Below are 23,142 nucleotides of genomic sequence, written 5' to 3'. Positions count from 1 at the left end.
TAGAAGCTTTAAAAATATACCCACTGTTCAGAGGAACAACAACTTAGGTGGTTAGAATCTTATTTAGAATTTCCTCGACGATTCTTCCTACGGCTGAAGTTTTTGTAGCACTCGCTCAGCTGTAAAGTGATCTTCCCTTGATTATCTTATCTTATTATTGGGTATCTCAAGAGGATGTCAGTTGGGGCTAAGAATTATGTTCTTGCCCTAACAATTGGGCAGCCAGAGTAAGCCCGAGGGAGGAGGGCCCTTAAAGAAAAATGTAAGGATCTTATATACGTAAAGAGAGTCAAATTCTTTTATCCATCCATTCATCCACCATTCATCCATCCAAACATCTACTCTTCATCCATCCACCCAAATATCCCCTTTTGCATCCATCTATCCATCCATCCAACCATTTATCTATCTATCCATCTACCCAAACATCCACTCTTCATCCATCCATCCATCCATCCATCCATCCATCCATCCATCAAAACATCTACTCTCCCATCCATCCATCCAAATATCCCCTCTTGCATCCTTCTCTCCATCCATCCAACCATTTATCTGTCTATCCATCCATCTAAACATCCACTCATCCATCCATCCATCCATCCATTTATCCATCCATCCATTTATCCATTTATCCATCCATATATCCACATGTCCACTGTACATAAAGCTGTGGATGAGGCAATCATGACCCCTGCCTTAGGGGATCTCATAGGCTAGTGGAGATAAAATTCTCTGATTGGCCAAGCCTGGGTCATTTATTCACTTCTTTGCCAGGAGAGGGGGGGACAACTGGGTTGATAATTCTGCTAAGATTGTATCAAGGGCAGTTTCCCAAAGGAACACACTGGGGTGCTGTTATCAGAAGAACCAGGGAAAGATTCCGGGTAGGAAAAATCAACAGATGTCCACTAGATTAGAGGCATTTAATCATTATGGGTGGGGGGATGCGAAAGGACGTGTGAGGGTGACGCCAGCCTTTCTCCTTTTCTACAGCACCAGGGCAGGCTGGTTCCTTTGTTTATCCCTCACCAAATTTCAGGGTCTGGACTTTGAGTCCCGTCATAAGAACCCAAGAGCGCCCATCTCCTTCTAGACACTTGGCTATATGTATCCTAGCCTGGGTCATCTCCCCTCTTTCATCAAAATTTGCCAGCCATCCCCTAAGATGCTTATTGGATATACCCCTATAGCTGTGCTTAAGGTTAGGAAACAAAGAAGAGGATTCCTGTATGCTCCAACAACCAGAAAGTGCTTCCCAAGGCTCTGAAAATTGGTGAGTCCTGAGCCAGGCCCAGGACCCTAGAATGGAGCTTGAGTCGAAATCAGTGGTTCTCAATCTTGGCTAGACATTGGAAGCATCGAGAGGGCTTCTGCAAAATACTGACGCCCAGGCCCCACCCTCAATCATTCTGATTATGACTGGTCTCCAGTGGGGCCCAGCCCCTTGAAGTTTTTACCAGCTCTAGGTGAGTCTAATGCATAGCCTGGGTTAAGAACCTCTGGTCGAAGTGCAATTTGGAAAACCCTTCTCATGCTGTGCCTCTTTGCTTTCAGGATATAAGCACGATGAGAGTAGAGACCATGTCCTGTTGATGGCTGCATCCCCAAGATCTGTAGCAGTGCCAGGTACCTGGCAGGCGCTCAGTAAATATTTGTGGAATGAATGACGATTGATAGCTTTGCACAAATCCCTGAACGGAGCCGAGATGGCTGCCCCTGAGGAGTGCACCTTCTCCGTACTTCCGGCACATGGGGAAGGATTCGGGCCAGTCCCCACTGAGTCAAGCTGTGCCGCTCCCACCTACTCTTCTGACCCGGTGCTTCTCAACACTGGCTGCATTTTAGATGATCTGAGGTCGTTAAAAAAAATAACTTTGGATGTTCTGGTCCAGTGGTTTGGACTGAAGGCGAGATTGAAGCCTGGGGATAGGCATTTAAAAATGCGTCCCAGGTGGTTCTGAGGGGCTGGAAGGGTTGAAGATCACTGTTCTCATCTCCTTTCCTCCCTCTGTGAGTCTGTTTTCTGACTTCAGCTAACTTGGTCCAAGACATCTGGGAGTGTGGGCGGCAGTACTGGGTTCTTAGGTGGTGTTCTCCAAATGTACCTGTTCGTAACATTCACCTTGGCTGCTGGCTTAAGAGTACACCTTGCTGGGCCTCTACTCCAGATCTGTGGAATCAGAAGCGTCAGCGAGGGGCCTGGGAATCTGTGTTTTTAACAAGCATCCAGGTGTGCTTGTTGCCTGCCAGCCGCTCCACCTGACCTGCTCACCTTGCTCTGCCTCCGGCACACTGAGCTCCCTCTGGCTTTTGCTGTCTTCTGGTTCCCACTGCCCGAACAGTCTTCCCTCACACCAATCAGATTCCCCCAAATGTCAGCTTCCCAGAGAGGCCCTACCTGACCGTGGAGGGGACTGGAGCTTCCCCAGCCCCCAGCCCTTACCCCCTGCCTGCGGAGAGTTCTCTCCTGACACCCTCCAGAGATGATCTTTGTTCCCTTATCTCCTTCATGCTTCCCCCGGCCCAGGGCCTGAGCTCCCAGGGCAGAAGTGTCTGGTTCATGCTGGGTACCCAGCACCTGGCAGGTGACAGGATGGGTGGCCAAGGAGTTTAGATGTCAGGGTGGGACTTGTGCTTTCAGAGTATCTGTGATTCCTTCCCAGGTCCTGGGAAACTGAGTCCAGGGATAGGCAGGTGACTGAACTGTAGGTGACAAAAATGCCACAGCTGTGGGCACAGAGAGGCACGTGCAGACACAGGTCTGCCATAGAAGGGAGTGGGTGCGCCCCCTCTCCCCTTAGAGACAAAGCAGGAAAGGCTGGCATCAGCAGCCACGCAGGGCAAAACTCCCAGTGGCAGCAGCTGTCCTGTCTAGATCCTGGGTCCCGCGGGGCGACAGCGCTCACGGCGGGGAGGGTGGCAGGCAGCGCCTGGCGGTGGCCCCGGCCGGTTGCTAAGCGCGGTGGCCGGCCAGTGCGGCCAGGGCCGGCGGGCGGCCTCTTTCCTCCCGGGCGCCGGCCAGCCCCGGCCGCCCGCCCTCCCCCGGGTCCCCGGGTGGCGGCCCCGCCCCCGCCGGCCTGGCCGCCCTGTCCCCGCCTCCCCTCCCCGCGCTGCAACAGGTGCCTCCCGGAGCAGGAAGCTCGCGCCGCCGCAGCCGCCGCCGCTCAGCTCTCCGGGCGCGTCCAGGACCCGCTGCGCCAGGCGCGCCATCCCCGGACCCGGCGTGCGTCCCCACGAGGACGGTGACCCCGCCGCTCGACCCACCTCTCCGCCCCGCTCCCTGCCGCCGTGGCCGCCCCCGGCGAGGGGCCCGGAGAAAGCCGAGCCCGCCCTCGCCCCCGGCCCCGCAGCCCTCCCGCCGCTCTGCGCGCCATGGACGCCCCGGAGCCGCAGCCCGAGCCCGACGGCGGGGACGCCCCAGGCCACGAGCCCGGGGGCAGCCCCCAAGACGAGTTCGACTTCTCCATGCTCTTCGATTATGTCTATTTGAATCCCATTGAAGGTCGGTGGAGGGTCCCCCCGGGCCTGGCCCCCGAGCCTGGGCTGGGGCTTGGGCCTGGGGAGTGGCCGCGGGGCGCCTCTTTGCTGCAGAGGTCGCGCTTCCTGGGGGGCCTGGCGGGGGATGCCTCTCCCCAGGTGAGAGGGAGGCATAAGGCGTCGGGGACTGCTGCCACCCTTAGGGGGCGGTAGCTCACTCTTGCCCCATGGGGCGTCAGTTTCCAGTTACGTGTGACTTCTCCCTGAGGGTCGCCGGGAGCAAAGCCGAAGGTGCGGGGGCTCAGCTGGCCTCTTGCCTGCTGCTGGGTCGTCAGAGGGCAACGGAAGTGATTGATGTGACTTTGGAGGGAGGAGATGAGGAGGCCAAAGAAGGGAGTTCAGTGGGGACAGAGCTGGTGCAAAAAGAGGTTGCTCTGAACCTCATTATCGTGGCAGGAAGCCGGTCCTCCTCCCCTGGGCACCACTGCGTGTGGCTGCGTTTGTTGGGGACTTGGTGTTGAAACTAAGGAAGAGGTTGTCTGCCTCTCACGCTGGAGCGTGGTTTGATTTCACCGTTAGGAGGCCGGCCCATTTCCTCCCTGGGTTCTGCTGCTGCGTGTGCAAAAGCACACCAAATGGATCCGTCTGAGCTTTCTTAGGTGATCTGGTACCCGGCAGTCCTAATGGATGTGAGGGGTTGGGGAGCAGCAACTGGGGGTGGACTCAGGAAGAGGCAGGCTGTTCCCGCGTAAATGACCTATCAGCCTGTGCCTTCAAGCGCCCTCTGCCCCTGGGGGCTGGGGACCTGGGACTTCCCCAGACTGGGCCGTCCCTTCACGTGTGTAACGTCACAAGGAGGAGGAGGAGGAGGTCATACACTCAACCTCACTGTATTTTTCTGGTTAGCAGGTTGTCTTGGAAAAAAAACAAAAAACCCAACCAGGCTTCCTGATTTTGATAGCCCAGCCTAGCCAATGCTTGCTGAGGCCCCAGGGACAGGCCTGGTGGTAACTTCCAGATGCACTGGGGCTCGGCTGCGTCGCAGGGCAGGAAGGGGCTGTGCTCGCTGGTCTGCGTAGGAGGCCTTTTCACAGATGCTCAGATCCCCCGGGGGCTCGCCCATTGCCAGAGATGCTGTGTTAGGCAGGTGAATGAGACGTTCTAACTTTCCTTCGGTCTACGTCTTCTCTGGCCGCCCTCGGTGAGGGCCTTGTCTTGACTTTGGGGACCCGGTCCACTTGCATACAAAGGGAAGATGGTAATTAGTCATTATTCTGTACTTTGGCTGGAGATGGAAATAATTAGCCAGCCAAAGAGACCAGGCTTCTCGAGTTGCAATCTGGAGGCCATCCTTTGCTTTGAAAAGATACAATTAAGAATCTGCAAACGGTCCATCTAGCATCAGTGGTCTTTCTGTTCGTTCAGATTAAAGTCATGTTTTGCGGAGACCGAATGCACCCCTCCCAGAGTCACAGTCAGCTCACTTTTTTTTTTTCTGCAGGGGGGAGATTTCCGGGGAAATAGTTTCCAAGCCAAATCTGATGGGAGGTGCTTTTTATAGTTTTTCTTGGCATGTGGTGCTTGGTGGCTACCAGATGAGTGTCTAAAGGACCACAGTGAAAGCCCGGGAATCTGTTTTTTTCTTCTTTTTTTTTTTAATAAACTTTATTTTTTGCAACAGTTTTAGATTTACAGAAAAGTTGTAGAGACAATACAGATTTCCCATATACCCGCGCCCAGTTCCCCATATTATAACATCTTACAGTAGTGTGGTACGTTCGTTATAATGAATGAACCCGTATTGATACATTATTGTGAACTGAAGTCCATGCTTTCTTACGATTCAGGCTGTCTTCGTTTTTTATGACCCTGGTAGTTTTGAGGAGCGCTGGTAGGTACATTGTCGGATGTCCCTCAATTAGGGTCTTTCGATGTTTTTCTCGTGGATAGATGGAGCTGTGGGTTTTTGGCGAGGAAGAGCACAGAGGTCAAGTGGCCATTTCCGTCTCATCGTGTCAAGGGTACATCCCGTGAACAGGACTTTTCACTGTGGATGTTGACGTGAGCACCTGGCGGAGGTGGTGCTGGTCAGGGTTCTCACCGCGAGGTCACCTCTTTCTAAACTGTGCTCTTTGGAAAGATGTGACCATGTGCAGCCACCCTGAGGAGCTGTGCTCTGGAATCTGCCAAATAACGACTCTTTGCTGGGAAGTCGGCAGCACAGAAATGTCACGGCTCAGGAAGAGAGGGGACATCATGAGCCCTGAGCGGATAAAGCGAGCTGTTCCAGATGTGGGCCTGGCTCTGGCTTACCCAGATGCTACTAGTGGTCCCTTCTCTCTGCGTCCGCATGGTGGAACTCCCCAGCGGTCGACACCAGCCCTGATCTTGCTGTTGGGCTTTGTCCCAGGTGACAGGCTGTTGATGGTGCTTGTGAGGCATTCTCCTTCGCTCTGGGCATGAGCTTGGTAAAAAGCGAGGAAGGAAAAGGACTGCCGACGGGACAGCCTTTGTCAGAACTTGGGGACAGTAGTTAGGGGCTTTGGGGGAAGTCAGATGCTCGTTTTGTGGAGCTTCAGCATGTAGCAGACATTGGTTAGCTTGTGTGCTACCCCTCTAACCCTAGCAGTGGGCACTCGTTCTACAGAGGAGGCCGCTTAGGCACAGAGAGGTGAAGGATTTTTCCCAAGAAAGCAGAGCTGGTAAATGGCAGAGCTGAAATGTGAAGCTGACAGCCCTGCTTCAGAGCCTGCATTCTAACTGCTGTGTGAGGGTCCCTCGTCCCCTCACGTCATGAGAGACACATGTGATGTTTGTTAGGTGCCTGGCACCATGGTGAGGTCAGAATTTAAAACGTGTACCGACAGAGTGACCTTGGGCAGGTTATGTAACCTCTCTGGACCTCTGTTTGTTCCTCTGTCAAATGGCTCAAATAATAGAACTTAACCTCAGGGGCCGGCCCGGTGGCTCAGCGGTTAAGTGCACACATTCCACTTTGGCGGCCCTGGGTTCGCTGGTTCAGATCCTGGGTGCAGACGTGGCACCGCTTGGCAAGCCATGCTGTGGTAGGCGTCCCACATATAAAGTAGAGGAAGATGGGCACAGATGTTAGCTCAAGGCCAGTCTTCCTCAGCAAAAAGAGGAGGATTGGCAGCAGTTAGCTCAGGGCTAACCTTCCTCAAAAAAAAAAAAAAAAAAAAGAACTTAACCCGAGAGGACTGCTTGCCTTGAATGGGATAATCCGTTTAAATCAATTAACACAGGGTGTGATTCATTACCGGCGTTCTATTAACCTCTTGATTTTGTTAATAGAGGTGCTCCATGAGTGTGAGCCATTATTCATTTACTCATCCAGCTAACTATCAAGCGCCTGTTGTGTTAGATCCTGGATATAATAGGAAATAAGACTCAGCCCCTGCCCTCGCTAACTTGGGGCCTCTAACTGTGCCTCTGCTTTCTCTTGTCTGATGGCATTGACTGGTACCTCCAGTAGCATGTGACACAGTCGTGGGCATGGTGGGCATCCTTGCCTCGTTCCTGACCCCAGCAGGAGCACCTCTGGTATTACCTTTAGGATTGGCGTGCACGTATCTAATTATGTTAAGGCGGTATCCATCCATTCCTGTTTTCTTGAGAGTTTTGATTAGAAATGGGAGTTGAATTACATCATAGACTTTTTAGCATCTCTGGGAAAATAGGATTTTATTCCTCTTAAATCTGTTAATATGTTGACTCATGTTAACGGGTTCCCTAATATTGAAGCATACACGGTATAGACCCCACTTGGTCACTGTGTATTGTTTTCTTATGGTGGCATCTGTTTGACAATTTTATTTAGGATTTCTTTTAGCAGTGTCATGAGTGCTATTTGTCTCTCGCATCCCTTTCGTGTGCTGTTAGGGTTAGGTTTCTTTCCTTTTCTATGTTCCGGAACAGTTTACGTGTTGTTGGGACTATCTGGTTTCTAAAGTTGTGATAAAGTTCCCCTGTGAAGCCATCTGGACCTGGTGCCTTTTTATGGGTTTGTTCTTGATGGCTTTCTCTATTGTGTCCATGGGAATCCGTCTGTGTACACTTTCTATTTCTCCTGGAGTCAGTTTTTGTAAACTATATCTTTCTAAGAAATTATCCATTTTATCTGTCTAGATATTCAAATTTATTTGCTTAGAGCATGCAAAGTAGACTCTAATATTCTTCTAGTGAGAGAGAAGCTAAGTCCACAGTAACAGAAGGAGTGAGGGCAGGCTGTGGGCATCCTGACCAGGGCTACCAACCCCACCTCGGAGGGGAGAGGGGTGCTGGCTGCCAGCAGGCGGTTCAGAAGTTTAATGCCTTTGTGCAGGCTTGTGACTTCAATGAATTTTTACTTCTCCCAAAGTGTAATACATTGGAAGAGGTGGGTGGGAACTGGGAATCCCTGGTCACCTCTGGAGGTGCCCGATCTCCTCTGGGCTGTGTTGGGGACTGACGTGTTGGGATGTGCACTTCTGGTCTCTGCAGGAGGGTTGGCACATTCCTCCTTCAGCTCCTCGGAAGCTCACGCATGTGGCGCCAACTCTGAACTTTGAGAAAGGGAAACAGGCTCCTAGTCATTGCTTGTAGAGTCTGTTCTGGTGATCCTTAAACTTTTGGGGTCACAGCCCTTTGAAAAGCTGATGAAAGCCACAGATCCCATACGGACACACACTACAGGAGCACATGTGCTCGCATGAGCACACTGCATGTGTGTATCCACCCACTCACTCCCCATCCCGTCATGCGCCCCCCCAGGGCCCCCACGTGCCTTTTATACCGTTTTTCAGGTGGAGTCTCAGACCCTGCTGTGGCCATTCCCTAATGCCACCTGCACTTCAGCTCAGGAACACCTGCTCTAACCCATTCATAGGGTCCATTAAAGCCTCATTCTTTCAGCAAACGCTCCCTGAATGCTGGTTTTGTGCCAGGCCCTGTGGGGGTATAGAGATGAATTCGATGTGGTCCTCCCCCTGCCTGGCCCCCAGGCCAATATGGGACACAGCCTGGTTAACAAATAGGGGACAAACGAGGTGCTGGGGTATAGTATCATGGGGTTTTTTTTTTTTGGTGCTTACTAAAAATAGAGTTCTACCCTAAGCAAGCAGGTTCACTGAACACATGTGACATTCAGAGACGCTGCCGTCTGTGTCAAGTTAAGGACAGGCCTTAATAAGCCGGCTTTGCACAAATAGTGTCTCCAGGTGCAGCTGGAAGGGTGAAATGAGGGCTGGAACTGAGCGGTGGCCTTGTCGGGGAGGCCAAGAAAATAAGGAGAAAGATGCCTTAATTATTCCTCGCTATTGAACACGTCATTTCAGCGTAAAGGCCCCCTGGTCTTTGGTGGCCTTAGGCTTTGATCGAGGGGAAGGCTCTTAAAACCCGAAAGTGGTGTTGTTTGGCTTGGCTCCCAAGGATCTGCAGCCCTCTGAGGTGATGGGGTTGAATGAATTTTGATTCAGCGTCTGTAGCCGGTAGTTTTCAGTCGTGGATGCACGTAAGAATCTTCCAGCCGCACCCCGGCCCCACGAAGTCAGGCTCTTCAGGGGTCAGTTAACTCTGCCGAGAGCCTTGCAGGGCGGGCCTTGAGCCCAGGCAGCTGGGGTCCCGAGGCCCCGCCTCCAGTGCCACAACTTACAGCCAGAATATCGCCAGCCAGAGCAGCAGGACCCCAGATGGAGCTGCTGAGCCCAGCGTTGATGGGTCCCGGGTGTGGTAGCGTGGGGGGCATTCACCCCTTATATTTGATATTTATGTGATTATCAATTGTGTGTTTACTACCATCCAAATGGGATGATACTCGTAATAAACATGCAGCAAGAATAAAAAATAGAAAAGGACAGGACATAAATGGGAGTTCTGCTCTTTTTATATTTCCTCCTACATCGCAGTGGATTGTCGTGCGTGCCTCCTGGGGCACACGTTCCCCCAGCTCTGGAGGCCATTGGCTCGGCAGTGAGAGAGCGCCAGGTCTGAAATCAGAGAGTCATGGCTTGAAATTCTGACCAGTGGCCTCCTACCTGTGTGACCAGAGCCAAACAAAGGTACCGGGCACCAGCAGGCACACAATAAATAATAGCCAAATAAATGGATGAAAAGTTGCATAATTCTTTACACGTGGGTTGCCTAAGGGCGCGTGATTTTATTCTCTGGGCTTGTGTTTTCTCGTCGGTGCGTGGAGATGGGGATGCCAGTGCTCACCTGCTCAGGCTGATGTGAGGTTTCCAGGAGGCACTGTGTCTAGAGTGCAAGCAGCCGCTGTGTGTGAATGTTGGGTGGCAGTGGTGGTGGCTGTGGCGGTGGGCTCTTAGAAATCTGGCTCTCCTGACTTCTGGAGAGCATTAGCTCCTTAGAGGAGAGGGTCTTTGCTTTGGCCTTTGATGAATCCTGAGCCTTAAGAGAAGATGGGCCAGGACTGAAGAGTCTGGTCCTTGGAAAGGAGCCACCAGCTGCTGGGCTGCAGTCGGCGCTGTGGCAAGTTATCTAACTTACACACGTTCCGTTCTGACTTTAAAAACCCATCTGGCCGCTGCCTCAGCCCCAGAGCGTGGCTGGCTGCAGAAGCTTTCTTGGTTGTGCAATCTCCAGGGCTGGGAGGCTCCCCTGTGGCTACCTCTCTCGGGAACGTGGGACCTCCCCAAGTGTCCTGTCCCAGCCCCATGGGACCCCCTGAACCAGGGCCAGGAAGGAGTAGCCCTGGAAAGTGCAGTGTGATGGATGCCCTGTGGCTTCCCCCACAAAGGGACTTCCTCCTCCCTCCCTCCCCAGCACCGGAAATAGCTGCGGCCTCCACAGAGCTCTGGCCAAACTTGGCGTCCCTGGGCTGGTGTGAGGTTCGGTTTTTGCTGATTGCTCCCAAACTGAGCTCAGAGGGGAAGGCAAGGCGCTGGGGCTCCTCCTGGGACGGGGCTGCGGCTGTCTGCTTCCTCACCCGGAGCAGAGCCCAACAATCTTCCCCCAAAGCAAGAGGAACTGCCTTTGTCTTTCTCCTGAACTTTTATCGTGAACTTTTTCCAAAATATGGAAATGTAGACATAATGGTATAATTAACTTCCACGTTCCCATCACCCAGCTTCACCAGTTATCAACATAAGGCCAGTCTTATGTCATCCTTCCCCCAGCATCGTCTCGACATCCCCGCCCCTGATTACTTTGATTCGAATTCCAGATGGCATAATATTTTATTAATAAATAGATTATATATAGCTCCCAAAGATAAGGACTCTTATGTTCTTGAGAAAAATCAAATACCATGATCAAACCTAAACAAACCCCCAATCATTACTTAATTTCAAATCTCCAGTGTCCAGATTCTCTGCTTGTCTCCCAAGTGTCCTTTTACAGTTATTTGTTTGAACCAAGATCCAGAGAAGATCCTCCCATTGTATTTGGTTGACACGGCCATTACCTCTCTTTATTCTGTGAAAGCCCTGGTCAGTCTGTGTGCTTGCCACTTATTTGTCGAAGAAACAAGGTCATTTTTCCTGTGCGAGCCTTCACATTCTGGATTTTGCCAGCTGCATCCTTGTGGTATCTTTTAACATGTTCCTCTGTCCACCGTATTTCTTGTAAACTTGCATTTATATCTAAAGCCCCGTGCCTCGGACTTTTAATGCTTTTTTTCCCTGCAAAAGAAATACATCAAAGACAGATTGTAAGCTACAAGCAGAGACTGCTTTTCCTGAATTGTCGTGTGGGACCCTCCCTTCCTCCTAATCTGAGGTTTGGGGAAAGAGCATTTTCTCAGCTGGGCTTGTTTTGATTAATAACATGCATTTCTAAAAGCTAGCCCTCCCCATGGGAATTTTAATTGAGCCATGCCCAGGTGAGCTTTCCGAAGGGAAGAAAGTGGCTGCAGAGCTCAGGGTTTATAAAGGTTCTTATCAAAACAGACCTGCGTGAGCATGCCTGAGAAAGGAGGAATGTGAAACGAAGAGAAAAAAACCTTTTAGTCTGAAGCGCCTGCAAAGGTTATTGTAAAGACTACAGAAAGGGACTGCTTACCTCTGTGATCCTAGGAAGGTGGGCTGCAGGTCTGAAATCCACAGCAGGTGACATCACCTCTGTTGCCATGGAGAAAGGAGGAATGTCATTAATGACCGGGGTTGGCAGGGGACGTTGATTAAGTGTGCCCGCCCCCGGGAACGTGGCACCGAAATGAAACTCCTGGGGAAAAGTGTAAATAAAGAACCCGTCAGTCAGTAAGGTATTCATTCTAAATCTCTGCCCCCAGCCGAGGGTTACACGGGCCCCACTGTCTTCAAGGCGAAGTTTCCACTTGGATTTCAACTTGGCTGAAAGGAAGGTGGGCATCAGCTTTAAAGGCTGCCCCGGCTTGTGGGCCTCGAGAAGGGCACAGCCCTTCGAGGTGCTGGCGTGAGGGTGAGGGGTCTGCTAATTCGGTTAGAGGACGTGAAAAGGGAAGCTGACTGTGCCCCCACCTGTGTCCCCTTGTGGGGGCCTTTGACAGACAGATGGGTTTAGCCATGGGGAGCCCTGTTTCTGAGGGTGGGTTATCTGAAGTCTATTTCTGGTTAATTCTTCCGACCAGATCTTTCCTTCTCCTTTTGGTGAGGAAGCTGCCCAAATCCTGTTCCGCGGCAGGCACGGTAGGGCAAGCATGGAGGAGCTCTCTTCCGGTAGAAATGGACCTCTGGGAATGACAAGTTTAATCTCAAATGACCATCTTTTTTAAAATGGAGGCAGTACAGCAAGGCGATTGTAATCATACAATGGAATACTACACAGGGATGAAAAAGAAACTGGCTGCGTACGACATGGATGAAGCTCAGGCTTAATGTTGAGCGAAAGACGTGACACGTGCATTCTGTATGCTTTTATTTATATGGTGTTCAAAAGCAGGCGAGCCCAGTCTGTGGTGAGAGAAGCCAGGCCAGTGGGTCCCCTGAGTGAGACTTACTGGCTGGATGGGGCCCAAGGGGACCCTCTGGCGGGGTGGAAATGTTCTCTATCTGGAGTGGTGGACACATGGATGCAAACATATGTAAAAAGGCATGGGATATATGTTTAATGTTTGTGCATCTTACTGCATTTCAGTGATGCCTCAATTTGAGTCCCAGCCCTGCCCCTGACTGTTTTTCTGACATTGGGTGCATCCCTGCACCCCCGAGCCTCAGTTTCCCCATCTGTAACACAGAGGTGTTGATGGCACCTGTCTCGCAGGTTGTTGTAAGCTGCAGAGAGGCAGACAGTAGGTGGGAAGGCTTGTACACGAACATGAGCTGCTCGAATGAATAAAAGTAGGGAGGTCTCTGGATTTCTCAGTGGCTAGGGGCCCGCTTGGAATGGCTTGAAGCCAGCAAGAGGTGGTTCCTTCCATCCCAATTTGAGGATGGAGAGGAGGCCTCACGTCTGCCAGATGCCTAGGCCCTGCCGCCCCATTTCGAAAAGCTGAACTCGATGCATGCCCGTTGTAGATTCCATCCATTTCTCTACCCCTCTCCAAAAGGAGGACGTGTCAGCGTGTGGGTGCATGTGTTTTTGCAAACAGCCATGCCAGCAGCCAGTCTGTGAGGCTTATTGCTTCCAAATTGTCCCCAGTCCTGTGTCCCGGGCACCTGGCCCCGTGGCAGGCTGCCTGGGAAGCAGGAGCGAGCCCTCCTTTCGGCCCGTCTGGTGAAGGCAGACAGCTGTCTTCGTGAGGGCGAGGTCAGCACAGAGCATAGCATTCAAGGTGGCTTTTTCCAGTGGTTCCACATGGACGAGACGGGGTGGGAAACTGCCTCCCGTCCCCTTCTGGCATTTCTGGACCTGACTTATCTGGATGGAATTTCTCGCCTTTCAGGCCTTGTGTCTGCGTGTGTCATCTCTGGGTGACGGGTGCGACAACCTGATTCTCTGTCGTTATTAATACACACAATTGATTGATCGGGAGCCTGGTTACTGTTCTGCGTGCGTGCGTGGGGGTGCAGTAGGGACACGGGGGCACTTTGGAAAGTTTTCTGAGTGTTTATTGCTTGAAGGCAACTGTAGCTTTTCAGAGGAGCTCTTTCCTAGACGGTGCAGGCCGCCAGATGAAAAATCCATCCGCCTTCTTGCTCCTCTTGGCGATTTCTTGCAGCCCCCAACGCGCGGGAAGTTACGAGAGAGGTCGGGCCGGGGGAGGCAGGCTTTGCTCCCTCCATCTTCTCCCCTCTCCTTCGGCTGCACATGTGCAGTGCCAGGCTGTGGCATCCTTAGTGTTGCCATGGCAACAGACTGTGATGTCTCAAACCTGGGGCCTGGGACTCGCAGCACCTCGGGGTGTGAGCTCATCCAGCGATGGGTCTGTCACCTCCGACGGGGACGGCCCGCAGCTCTGGGGCCCTGCTGCCAGCCTGAGGGGCGTCTGGCCTCGGGGCCACGCCCCAGCTCCTCTCCCCCAAGTTTTTTAAGCCTGAGAGCCCTGGTTCGTGTTGTCCCCGCCTTCTCCCCCAAAAGGACAGACGCCTCCTGTGGGTTCCCTAACTGGGTTTCTATTTCGGTCATTCTATTCTGCTTCCTGAAAATTCCACCCGCCCGTAGTTCTAGGCGGAGAAGATGTTCTCTTGCTGTTCCTTTTTTCAAAAGCGATCTGTTGGCTGGCGGATTGGCACTGAACGGCTGCCTCAGACTTGGCTGTGTGTCCCTGAGGGTGAGCAACAGGCCCACAAGAGGCTCCAGGCGGAGAGGCGCTGGCAGAGACCACCGTGTGGCCTGACTGTGATTTTTAAAATAATCATTGACTCAATCCTGGGGCAAATGGAGGGACTGTGAATATTCCAGAAGAAAGGAATCAGTGTCTTTACTTGTCAGGGGCAACCTGCCTCCTGGTGGGGACCCCAGAGAAGTTCCTATTCTGGGGACACTTCATTTCCCTGTGTTGCGGTGCCACCATCCAGGATATAGCCCCTTTCATGAGAAGCAGGGTAGAGTAATGGTTACCGGGGTACAGGAGCTAGGCTTCCTGAGGCCGAATCCCGGCTCTGCCACTTAGAAGCTGTGTGACCTTGGGCAAATGAGTCAGCCTCTCTGAGCCTCATTTTCCCCAATTGTAAAATGAGGAAACTGTGTCACTTGCTTCATGGGGTTCTTGTGAGACAAACATGAATATATGTTAGATGCACACACAGTGGCTCTCGGTATAAAGTAAACGGTATAGACATGTTAGCTATTGTCATTTTTGTTATGGCAAGTAGCTCGATGAGTCACTAACACTTTAGTAAGATTTAGTTGATCAGCTAAATCCCCAGGTAACCCAGGGGAGAGAGTCCAAAGCATGGAATGGAGGGGGCATTGGAGGCGTTCTTTACCTCCTCCCCATATTTTCTGAAGGCTGGCAGAAGAAGAGAAATCCCCAAGCGCTGACCAGTCTATTTTATTTTTATAAAAGTTTCTTCCCTGTTTCCTTGTTTAATGCTGTCGAAGGCCCTGGGGACTAGAGTGCGTCACGCTTTCAGGTTGCTGTGAGATAAAGCGGTGAGAGCAGAGAAGGGAACAACTCTCACTTAAAGGGTCTTTCTTTCCGTAGCGACAGAACACCGACAGGCCCGTTTGTTGAGCGATTATTCCATGTGTTTTGGGCTTCATGGGCATTGCGGGGACTGTCAGGCTGGTGCTGTCACCCACCTCCTCACGGTGTTATATGTGAGCCCTCGGAGGTCCCCTAGGGCACACGGCAGTGGAGCTGGGGTCCCCTAACACTGAGTGTTGACCGGGACCAGGATCCCAGGGCAGACGCCTTGCTGACATGGGGCTGGAGCGGCCTCCGCGGGACTCTTGTCCCGTAGTTTCTGAGGTGGCCAGAGATGTCCCCAAACACTCACGGGCCGGGATGTCGGGTGAGCCCTGGGGACTTTGAAAGGGAGGCTCGTGATCATTAGGACTCTCAGGTGTCTCTGGCAGAAACGCTCCCCACGGGGCTGGCGGAGTGACGTCCCCTTCCAAATCGTTTGAGGGCTGGGCGTGACTCGCACCCCGATGCTTCCAGCGCTCTCGGGGCCTCGGCGCTGCAGGCCGGGTGCGGGGCGTGGAGCCCGACCCCCACAGCAGGGCATCTCGGCCGGGCGCGATGCTGCGGCGACGCCTGGAGGCACTTTTGGTTGTCATGGCCGGGAGAGGGGCTGAGGTGCTCCTGGCATCCAGTGGGTAGAGGCCAGGGATGCTGCTAAACACCCAGCAGCCCCCACAACGAAGGACCATCTCGTCCCAGTGTTAGTAGTCCTGAAGTTGAGAGTCCCTGGCCTCGGGTTGGTGGTGCTCTCAGGTCCGGTGGGTTCAAGCCGCGGGACCTCGGGCAAGTTAATTCACCTCTTTGTGTCTCCGTTTCTCATCTGTTAAAGTGAAATAAACAGTGCCCACCTCGTCGGTTGTCGTGAAGATTAAATAATTTACTACATGTCACATGCTTGCAACAGCCTTGGCTTGCAAGTTCTCAGTAATCGTTAGCTGCTTTTGCTGTTTTTATCACTATGATTATTAGTGACTTATGATCCCTCGCTGCCTTCAGAAAGCTCACAGTCTAGTGGGGAGACGGACACGTGAATCTGTAAGTGACAGACTTTATGACATGGCTCTGTAAGTTCTGAGCACACAGAAGAAGAGCTGCCTGATCCAGCCTAGGGAATCAAGGAGGGCCTTCAGGAGGAGGTGGCCCAAGTGAAATCCTGATGGACAAATAGTGGCTTGCTAGAAGTGAGGACGGGGATACAGCAGGGAGTTCTGGGCAAGGGGAAGAGCATGTGCAGGGGCACAGAGGCCCTAGAGTATCAACCTCCGAATCCCCCATCGCTGCTTCCCCCTTCTTCCTCTCCTTGACCACGGACGCCTTGAGTGTGGGCCACACACCTCCCACGGCAGCTGAGATGGTTTTATGTGGCCCTCCGATGAGTACATTGTGGATAGTGAGCGCCGTCTCCTTCTCAGGGCGACTTCTCTTTGAACTAGTCCGAAGGGGTGAGTCTCCGTGAGGTGCTAACGTGTCTGTAACGCCTTTCCGTCTGCCACTTACCACCCCCTGCCCACCGTGGCCTCCAGCCTTAAAAAAGGTAGACTTTCTGGGGTTGTGGAAATGTTCGACACCTTGATGGTGGTGGTCGTTACAAGGATGTATAGCATTTGGCAAAACTCATCAAACTCGACACTGACAATCTGTGTATATAAGTTATACCTTAAGAAAAGAAATACCTTAATAAAAAAAAGGGCATTGAGAGAGATGCAAGAGGAGGCCTTGGGCTCAGAGCCGTGGGCCTGCCAGAGTGTCTGACTTGAATTCAGTAACTTTTATTTTTATTGTATTTTTACCCTACCTTCTATTTGTAGAGGTGACACCGATTTTCCATTTGCAGCCGCGGTATAAAGTTTCCTTTTAAAATAAAAAACTATTAAAGTAATATGTGAGTGAAATATTAAGTAAGTAATATTTACTGGTGGTACATGGATATAGCAAAGATCATGCAAGTGGTAAGAGAAGCAAGATTTCTGGAAACGCTTCTGAGAAGATTTGGCGGTTCTGAGATGGAACCAGCCTTGCCCGGTGCTGTGTGGGCCTGGCGATGACGGCAGAGGGGCTGTCTGTGCGGGTGGCCGTTGTGTAAGGAGAACCAGCAAAGAACCTCGCGACGTAAGGAAACGTTCTCCTGACGAGCCGTTTGTCTGTGAGATTTGCTGTCAAACCACCAGAGGACTGAGAATTGGATAATTAGAAATCACCTTCATATTCTCTGCTTGCTATTAAACTTGCTGAATCTTGGGGAGGAAAAGAAGAAGAGAAACTCGGCTGCGAGGATTAATTAAAACCAGTGTAAATGCTTTAAATGCTTTTGCTGAGCATACTGGACTTTTTGCTTTTAAATGCTGCCAGGGAGTGTGAGCGATGTGTGTTTTCACGATTTCACATGGTTTCTGTGACTCTTCACATCAGCCCTGAGGGGGTGTTTCTGATAAGATGTAACACAGTTTTTCTGATAAGGCCGGAATTTTTGCTAAGAGACTTCTTGTGTCTTGTTTTGCTGGTTGGCCGGGCTGTGGGTTATCAGAACGTTGTCGGACATGGATTTGACATTGAATTCTTCCTAGATTAAAAATCTATGCTCTCTTACCTGCCTTAGGAAGGAGTGTGTGTGTGTGTGTTTGCACACACAAATATAAGTTTGTGTTGAACTGCAACTTTGCAAGAACTCGGATCCCACAGACTCTGGCTGGAAAAATCAAAGGCGTTCACAGCCAGAAGCGACTGAGCAGAGCGATCTGGTTTAACCCCGTCCCTTGTAAACGAGAAAGCCGAGACCTAGAGTGGGTGGGGACTTTTCTAAGGTCACACCTAGGTGGTGGCAGAGTGGGACTAGATCTCAATTTCCTGCTTCCGAAACCAGGGTGTCATTATTATATATGATGTTATGTCACCCCCCCGCAACACCTTTAAAATAAAATTTAAAAATGTTTCTTTTGAGAATTAGGTTTCTTTTCTGAATGTAATACAGGAAGCAGGGTCTGCTTTCTGCTATGCCCCTGCCCCCTAATTACTTAGCTCCCCTCCCTGGAACGAGTCACCGTTACCTGTAACTTCCAGAGAAAGCCTCTGCGCCGTCAGCTGTGTGTGTGTGCATTCTCTCACCCTCCGTTTTCATACTGTGCATACTGTATGCATCTTGCTTTTTTCCTTAAACACTATGTCTTGTGGCTGTTCCACACCAACGCTGAAAGAACTTTTTCAACTCTGTTTATAGCTGCATTGTATCTCACGGTATGAACGAACCAGAATTTAACCCAGCCCCAATTGATGGACATTCGATTGCTTTCAGTCTTTTGAGATTACGAACACAGCAGTACTAACTAATCTTATGCACACCTCATTTTGCACATATGAGAGTAAATCTGCAGGATAAATTTCTAAGAGCGACATTGCTTGGGTCCAAGGGTATGTGTGTCTGGAATTCTATAGGTGTTACCCAATGACCCTCTCTTGAGGTCACATCTTTGTACCTTTTGGTTTGGATGTTAGCATCTTTGAGTAGTAATTTAAATATTTCACATAGACTGTTCTGAACTCGCTTTATTTATCCATTCAGTCAGCCAACAGTTATTTCTCTCTGAGGGCCTGCTTTGTGGCAGGTCCTGTCCAGGTGCTAGGAACACAGTGGGGAGTGACAGTGTCCTCATGGAAATTTGCGATTGGTAGGGGTGGGCCTGGCGGCTGGGGGAGAGGCAGACAATGAACAGATAACTTCAAAGTACTTGATTGGAATAGTGAGAAGTGCACGGAGTAGAGCAGAGGAGTGTGAGTGGGGTCTGACCTAGTCAAGGAGGTCAGGAACCTTTCCTGAGCACAGGACACTTTTGCTGGATAGATTAAGTGGCTTTAGTTATGTAGAGAAGGGGCCCAGGTCTGGGTAGGGGGAGGAGCTGTTGAGGAAGAGGAAACAGTAAGTGCAAAGGTCCTGAGGCAGAAAGGAGCTAGGTGCTTTCTAAGAACAGAAAGACAGCCAGTTTGGCTGGAGTCCAGAGAGAGAGATGCGAGAGTGGAGAGGCGAAGCTGGAGGGGCAGGCAGGGCCCAGCCAGGCTGGCTTAGTTGTGGTTATCTTTATCCTAAGAGCTGTGGGAAGCTGTTTCTGGGCTGTCACCTGGTCTGGGGCACCACCTGGACCCTATGAGAACGGCTCAGTTAAACCGGACAGCACTTACTCCAGGATGGTGCAGAAAGGGCACCAAGGGGCTGGGGATTACCGCACAGCCACCTGGGCTCCCCAGGCCAGGGGCCGGTCACACGACTTTAGGAAGAGTTTCCATTTCTGGCTGGCAGGCCCTTGGACATGATTGTTTCCCATTTACTTGTTTGCTTAGTCACTCAACAAATGTTTATGGACGGACTTCAAGTACCTGTGCTGGGTGCTTGGCAAATAATGCCGAGCCACAGTAGACGTGGTTCCAACCCTGGTGGGGTGGAGCCTGGTGCGGGGGTCGCAAACTCCTATAAAGGGCCAGAGAGGAAATATTCTAGGCCTTGTGGGCCCTACGGTCTCTGATGGAACTACCGACTCTGCTGTTCTAATGCAAAAGCAATCCACCGCCCAGATGTAATCAAACAGGAGTGGCTGTGTTCCAATAAAGCTTTATTTACAAACGCAATCCGTGGGCCGCATCTGGCCGTGGGCTGTAGTTTGCCTGCCCCTCATCCAGTGGGATATGAGATCCCCTAAGTAGATGATATCTGATGCGATGTGAGCTGGTAACAGGTGTCGATGGAGAGAAGATGGCAGGGACAAGGGCGGAGAGTGACACTGGGGTGAGGATGGGGACCATCTTTTTGATGGGCCAGGCTGAGGAGGTGTCTGCTCGTCAGCACCTCGAGGGACTCAGGGAAGCAGCCGTGAGCATCTCCGGGGTAGGGTTTCCAGGCAGAGAGAACAACACACTCAAGAACTCGGAGGGAGGAGCGGCTCGAAGAACAGCAGAGATGTCAGGGTGCTGCTGCCAAGTCAGGCTGGGGAGAAGCGGGCGCAGGTGGGAGTGGCGAGGTGGGCCAGGGCCGGGGGCAAGGGTTAAGGACTTGAGAGCACATCTGGGAAGCCTTTAAAGTGAGTTCCACAGACGGACATTTCAAAAGGCTGCTGCGAGGAGAGCAGACCGTGGGGGTGAGAGTAGAAAGGGGGAGACCAGGTAGGAGGCGACTGCACCAGTCCAGGTGGGAGAGGACGGCAGCTGGGACCAGGCTGGTCGTCGCGGGGAGGGAGCCACGTGTGAATGTGGTTTAGTTGTGACGGTAAAGCCGTCAGGACTGGCTGATGGATTGGGCGTCAGAGGTGACAGAGAGGAGTCAGGATGGACCCAAGTAACGACAGAGCGGGTGGAGGGGCCTCTTGAGCTGGGGGGCTTGAAGGAGTGGGGGAGGGGGTCGGGAAAGACTAGCCGGGTCCTTTCAAGGCGGCCGCAGAAGCCCGAGTTAGAGGGCCACCATTAATGAGAAAATCAGGTCCTTCTGCGTCCACTGCTTTCATGGTTTGGCAGACTCTGTGTAGCCATGGCACTGCCTTTTGGGGGCCAAGTAGCTCGTCTGCGGGATTCCTAATCCTGCTCATTCTGAGTCTTTGGGTGAGGCTCTTCCCCTCCTTGGACCTCAGTTTCCTCATCTGTAAAATGGCACAAGATGAGACATGACTCAGAATTCCTGTTTCTAAATGAAGCCACTTCTTACGCTTGGGGGTGAACATCTGGGTTTCGAACCTAGAGCTCCGCGGACGCCGGGGCAGCCGTCTCCCTCTGCATCGGGGCTGTATCACACGCGTACAATGATGGGAGGGGCCTAGGTCAGTGTTTTTCAAACTCTGGGTCACGACCCACTGGTGGAACAGGAAATCTGTTTAATGAGTTGTGACCAGCTTTTAAACAAAACAACCCCAGAGGGGAGGGAATGTAAGAGTGGGGCATAGGCGGCAGGGGTGGGTATTGTTCTGTGAGGCTTTTGTTTCAGAGGCAAGTGAAAATGATGGTGTGAACTAGGTGGTGAGATGAATGCCTTTCTTCGAAGGGTTCCATTGAAACAAGAGTTTGGAAGCCGTTCGCCCAGCTCGGTGCCCGGGCCTGCGCCAGTGCCACGCGGCTGGCCGAGCTGCGCTCAGGGCACCTGCACTAGGATCCGCTCGCTTTGATCTCTCTCTCCAAGGAATCTGGGCTGACGCGGCCCCTTTCCTTCTAGTGAGGGAACGAGGTTTCAGTTTGGGGTTTGGCGAGGTGGGGATTTAAAAAAAAAATAAACGACAAGAGACAAGACCCAAGCTGGGATTGCTCTGCATGGAGACTTCTGTTTTAGAGGCTTAAAAAGAACCCCCCCTCCCCCCTTCTCTTTCCAGAAGAACCGAATGCACATAAAGTCGCCAGCCCACCCTCCGGACTCGCATACCCCGATGATGTCCTGGACTATGGCCTCAAGCCATACAGCCCCCTCGCCAGTCTCTCTGGCGAGCCCCCCGGCCGATTCGGAGAGCCGGATAGGGGAGGGCCCCAGAACTTTCTGAGCCCGGCCAAGCCAGTGGGGGCCTCGGGCCTGAGCCCTCGGATCGAGATCACTCCGTCCCATGAACTGATGCAGGCAGGGGGGCCCCTCCGCGGGAGAGACACTGGCCTGCTGGTGGAGCAGCCGCCCCTGCCGGGGGTGGCCGCCAGCCCGAGGGTCACCCTGCCCGTGCCTGGCTTCGAGGGCTACCGCGAGCCCCTCTGCTTGAGCCCCGCTAGCAGCGGCTCCTCTGCCAGCTTCATTTCCGACGCCTTCTCCCCCTGCACCTCGCCCTGCGTCTCGCCCAATAACGGCGGGCCCGACGACCTGTGTCCGCAGTTTCAAAACATCCCTGCTCATTATTCCCCCAGAACCTCGCCAATAATGTCACCTCGAACCAGCCTCGCTGAGGACAGCTGCCTGGGCCGCCACTCGCCCGTGCCCCGTCCAGCCTCCCGCTCCTCGTCGCCTGGTGCCAAGCGGAGGCATTCGTGCGCCGGGCCCTTGGTTGCCCCACTGCCCGGAGCCTCACCCCAGCGCTCCCGGAGCCCCTCGCCGCAGCCCCGGGACGACGGCGCCCCCGCTGGGTACCCCCCCACGGCTGGCTCTGCCGTCCTCATGGATGCCCTGAACAGCCTTGCCGCGGACTCGCCTTGTGGGATCCCCCCCAAGATGTGGAAGACCAGCCCCGACCCGTCGCCGGTGTCTGCCGCCCCCTCCAAGGCCGGCCTGGCCCGCCACATCTACCCGGCCGTGGAGTTCCTGGGGCCGTGCGAGCAGGAGGAGAGGAGGAACTCGGCGCCCGAGTCCATCTTGCTGGTGCCTCCGACTTGGCCCAAGCAGCTGGTGCCCGCTCTTCCCATCTGCAGGTGAGTCGGACTTTGAAAGTGGTTTATCCAGCGGTTTAGTTTAAGAGAAGCTTTGCTGCTGATGAGCATGGGGTTTAGAGTTGGCCAGACCGGAGTTAAATCCTGGCTCACCGATTACTGGCTGTGGGAGCTTGAGAGGGAAGTGACTTCTCTGAGCCGCAGTTTCCCCATCTGTAAAATGGGTTTACGTGTACCCGGCTTCCTGGGCGGCTGTGATGAGGATGCAGTCAGAGAGGGCAGGCGATGGCTCATCTGGCACCTGCCTCATTCATCCATTCAACAAGTATTTACCAAACACCTACTATGTGCCAGGCCCTGTTATAGGTGCTGGGAGACAGTGGTGAACAAAATGGGCAAAAATATCTGCCTTCCTAGAGCTGATGCTCTAGTTAGCACAAAGCAAGCCTGAACACGTGGAATGTTCTCTCTTACTATAAGAGGAAGTGATGTGTGTTGGCCTCTGCCGTGTGCCTCAGTGCTGCAATCAGTGATACGGAGGCCCTAAAAAATAACTGTGTGAGCCGTGATCCTCAAGGAGATTAAAATCTTGGCAAGCTGAAGAGCAGCCTGTGATAGCTGTGTGTAGGCTCTGGGGTTTCTTAGGACTGGATTTAGGTCCTGGCTCTGCCACTCACTGGCTGTTTGATCGTGGGCCTCTCTGGTGCTGCCATCAGGCTGTGCCCTTAACAGACATCACTAATCAACTGGGGCCCGCTTTCTCACTGATGCCATGCCCAGGGCAGACATTGCTAATCAATCAGGACTCTCATTTTTACTGAGCACCTTTTTGATGCCATGCCCAGGGCAGACATTGC

General features: G+C 52.5%; 1 protein-coding gene across 7 annotated transcripts in view; it reads left to right on the top strand.

The window, feature by feature from the left end:
- The window catches only part of NFATC2 (nuclear factor of activated T cells 2), a 158,071-nt gene that overhangs the window by 12,686 nt on the left and 122,243 nt on the right, over positions 1–23,142 (top strand). For 4 of the 7 annotated variants that reach the window (XM_046679448.1, XM_046679445.1, XM_046679446.1 and 1 more), the window contains exons 1-2: positions 3,164–3,502; positions 21,316–22,327. In XM_046679448.1, coding sequence (XP_046535404.1) covers positions 3,373–3,502; positions 21,316–22,327 — 1,142 coding nt within the window. In that variant the 5' untranslated portion in view covers positions 3,164–3,372. Of the gene's footprint in view, positions 1–3,163; positions 3,503–21,315; positions 22,328–23,142 lie in introns of those variants that run through there. The other 3 variants (XM_046679451.1, XM_046679450.1, XM_046679449.1) reach the window with 3 other exon arrangements.

Source organism: Equus quagga, chromosome 12 (genome assembly GCF_021613505.1).
Source record: "Equus quagga isolate Etosha38 chromosome 12, UCLA_HA_Equagga_1.0, whole genome shotgun sequence".
NCBI lineage: Eukaryota > Metazoa > Chordata > Mammalia > Perissodactyla > Equidae > Equus > Equus quagga.
Note: the sequence above shows the minus strand (reverse complement) of the source record. Positions and strands in the feature narration are given on the sequence as shown.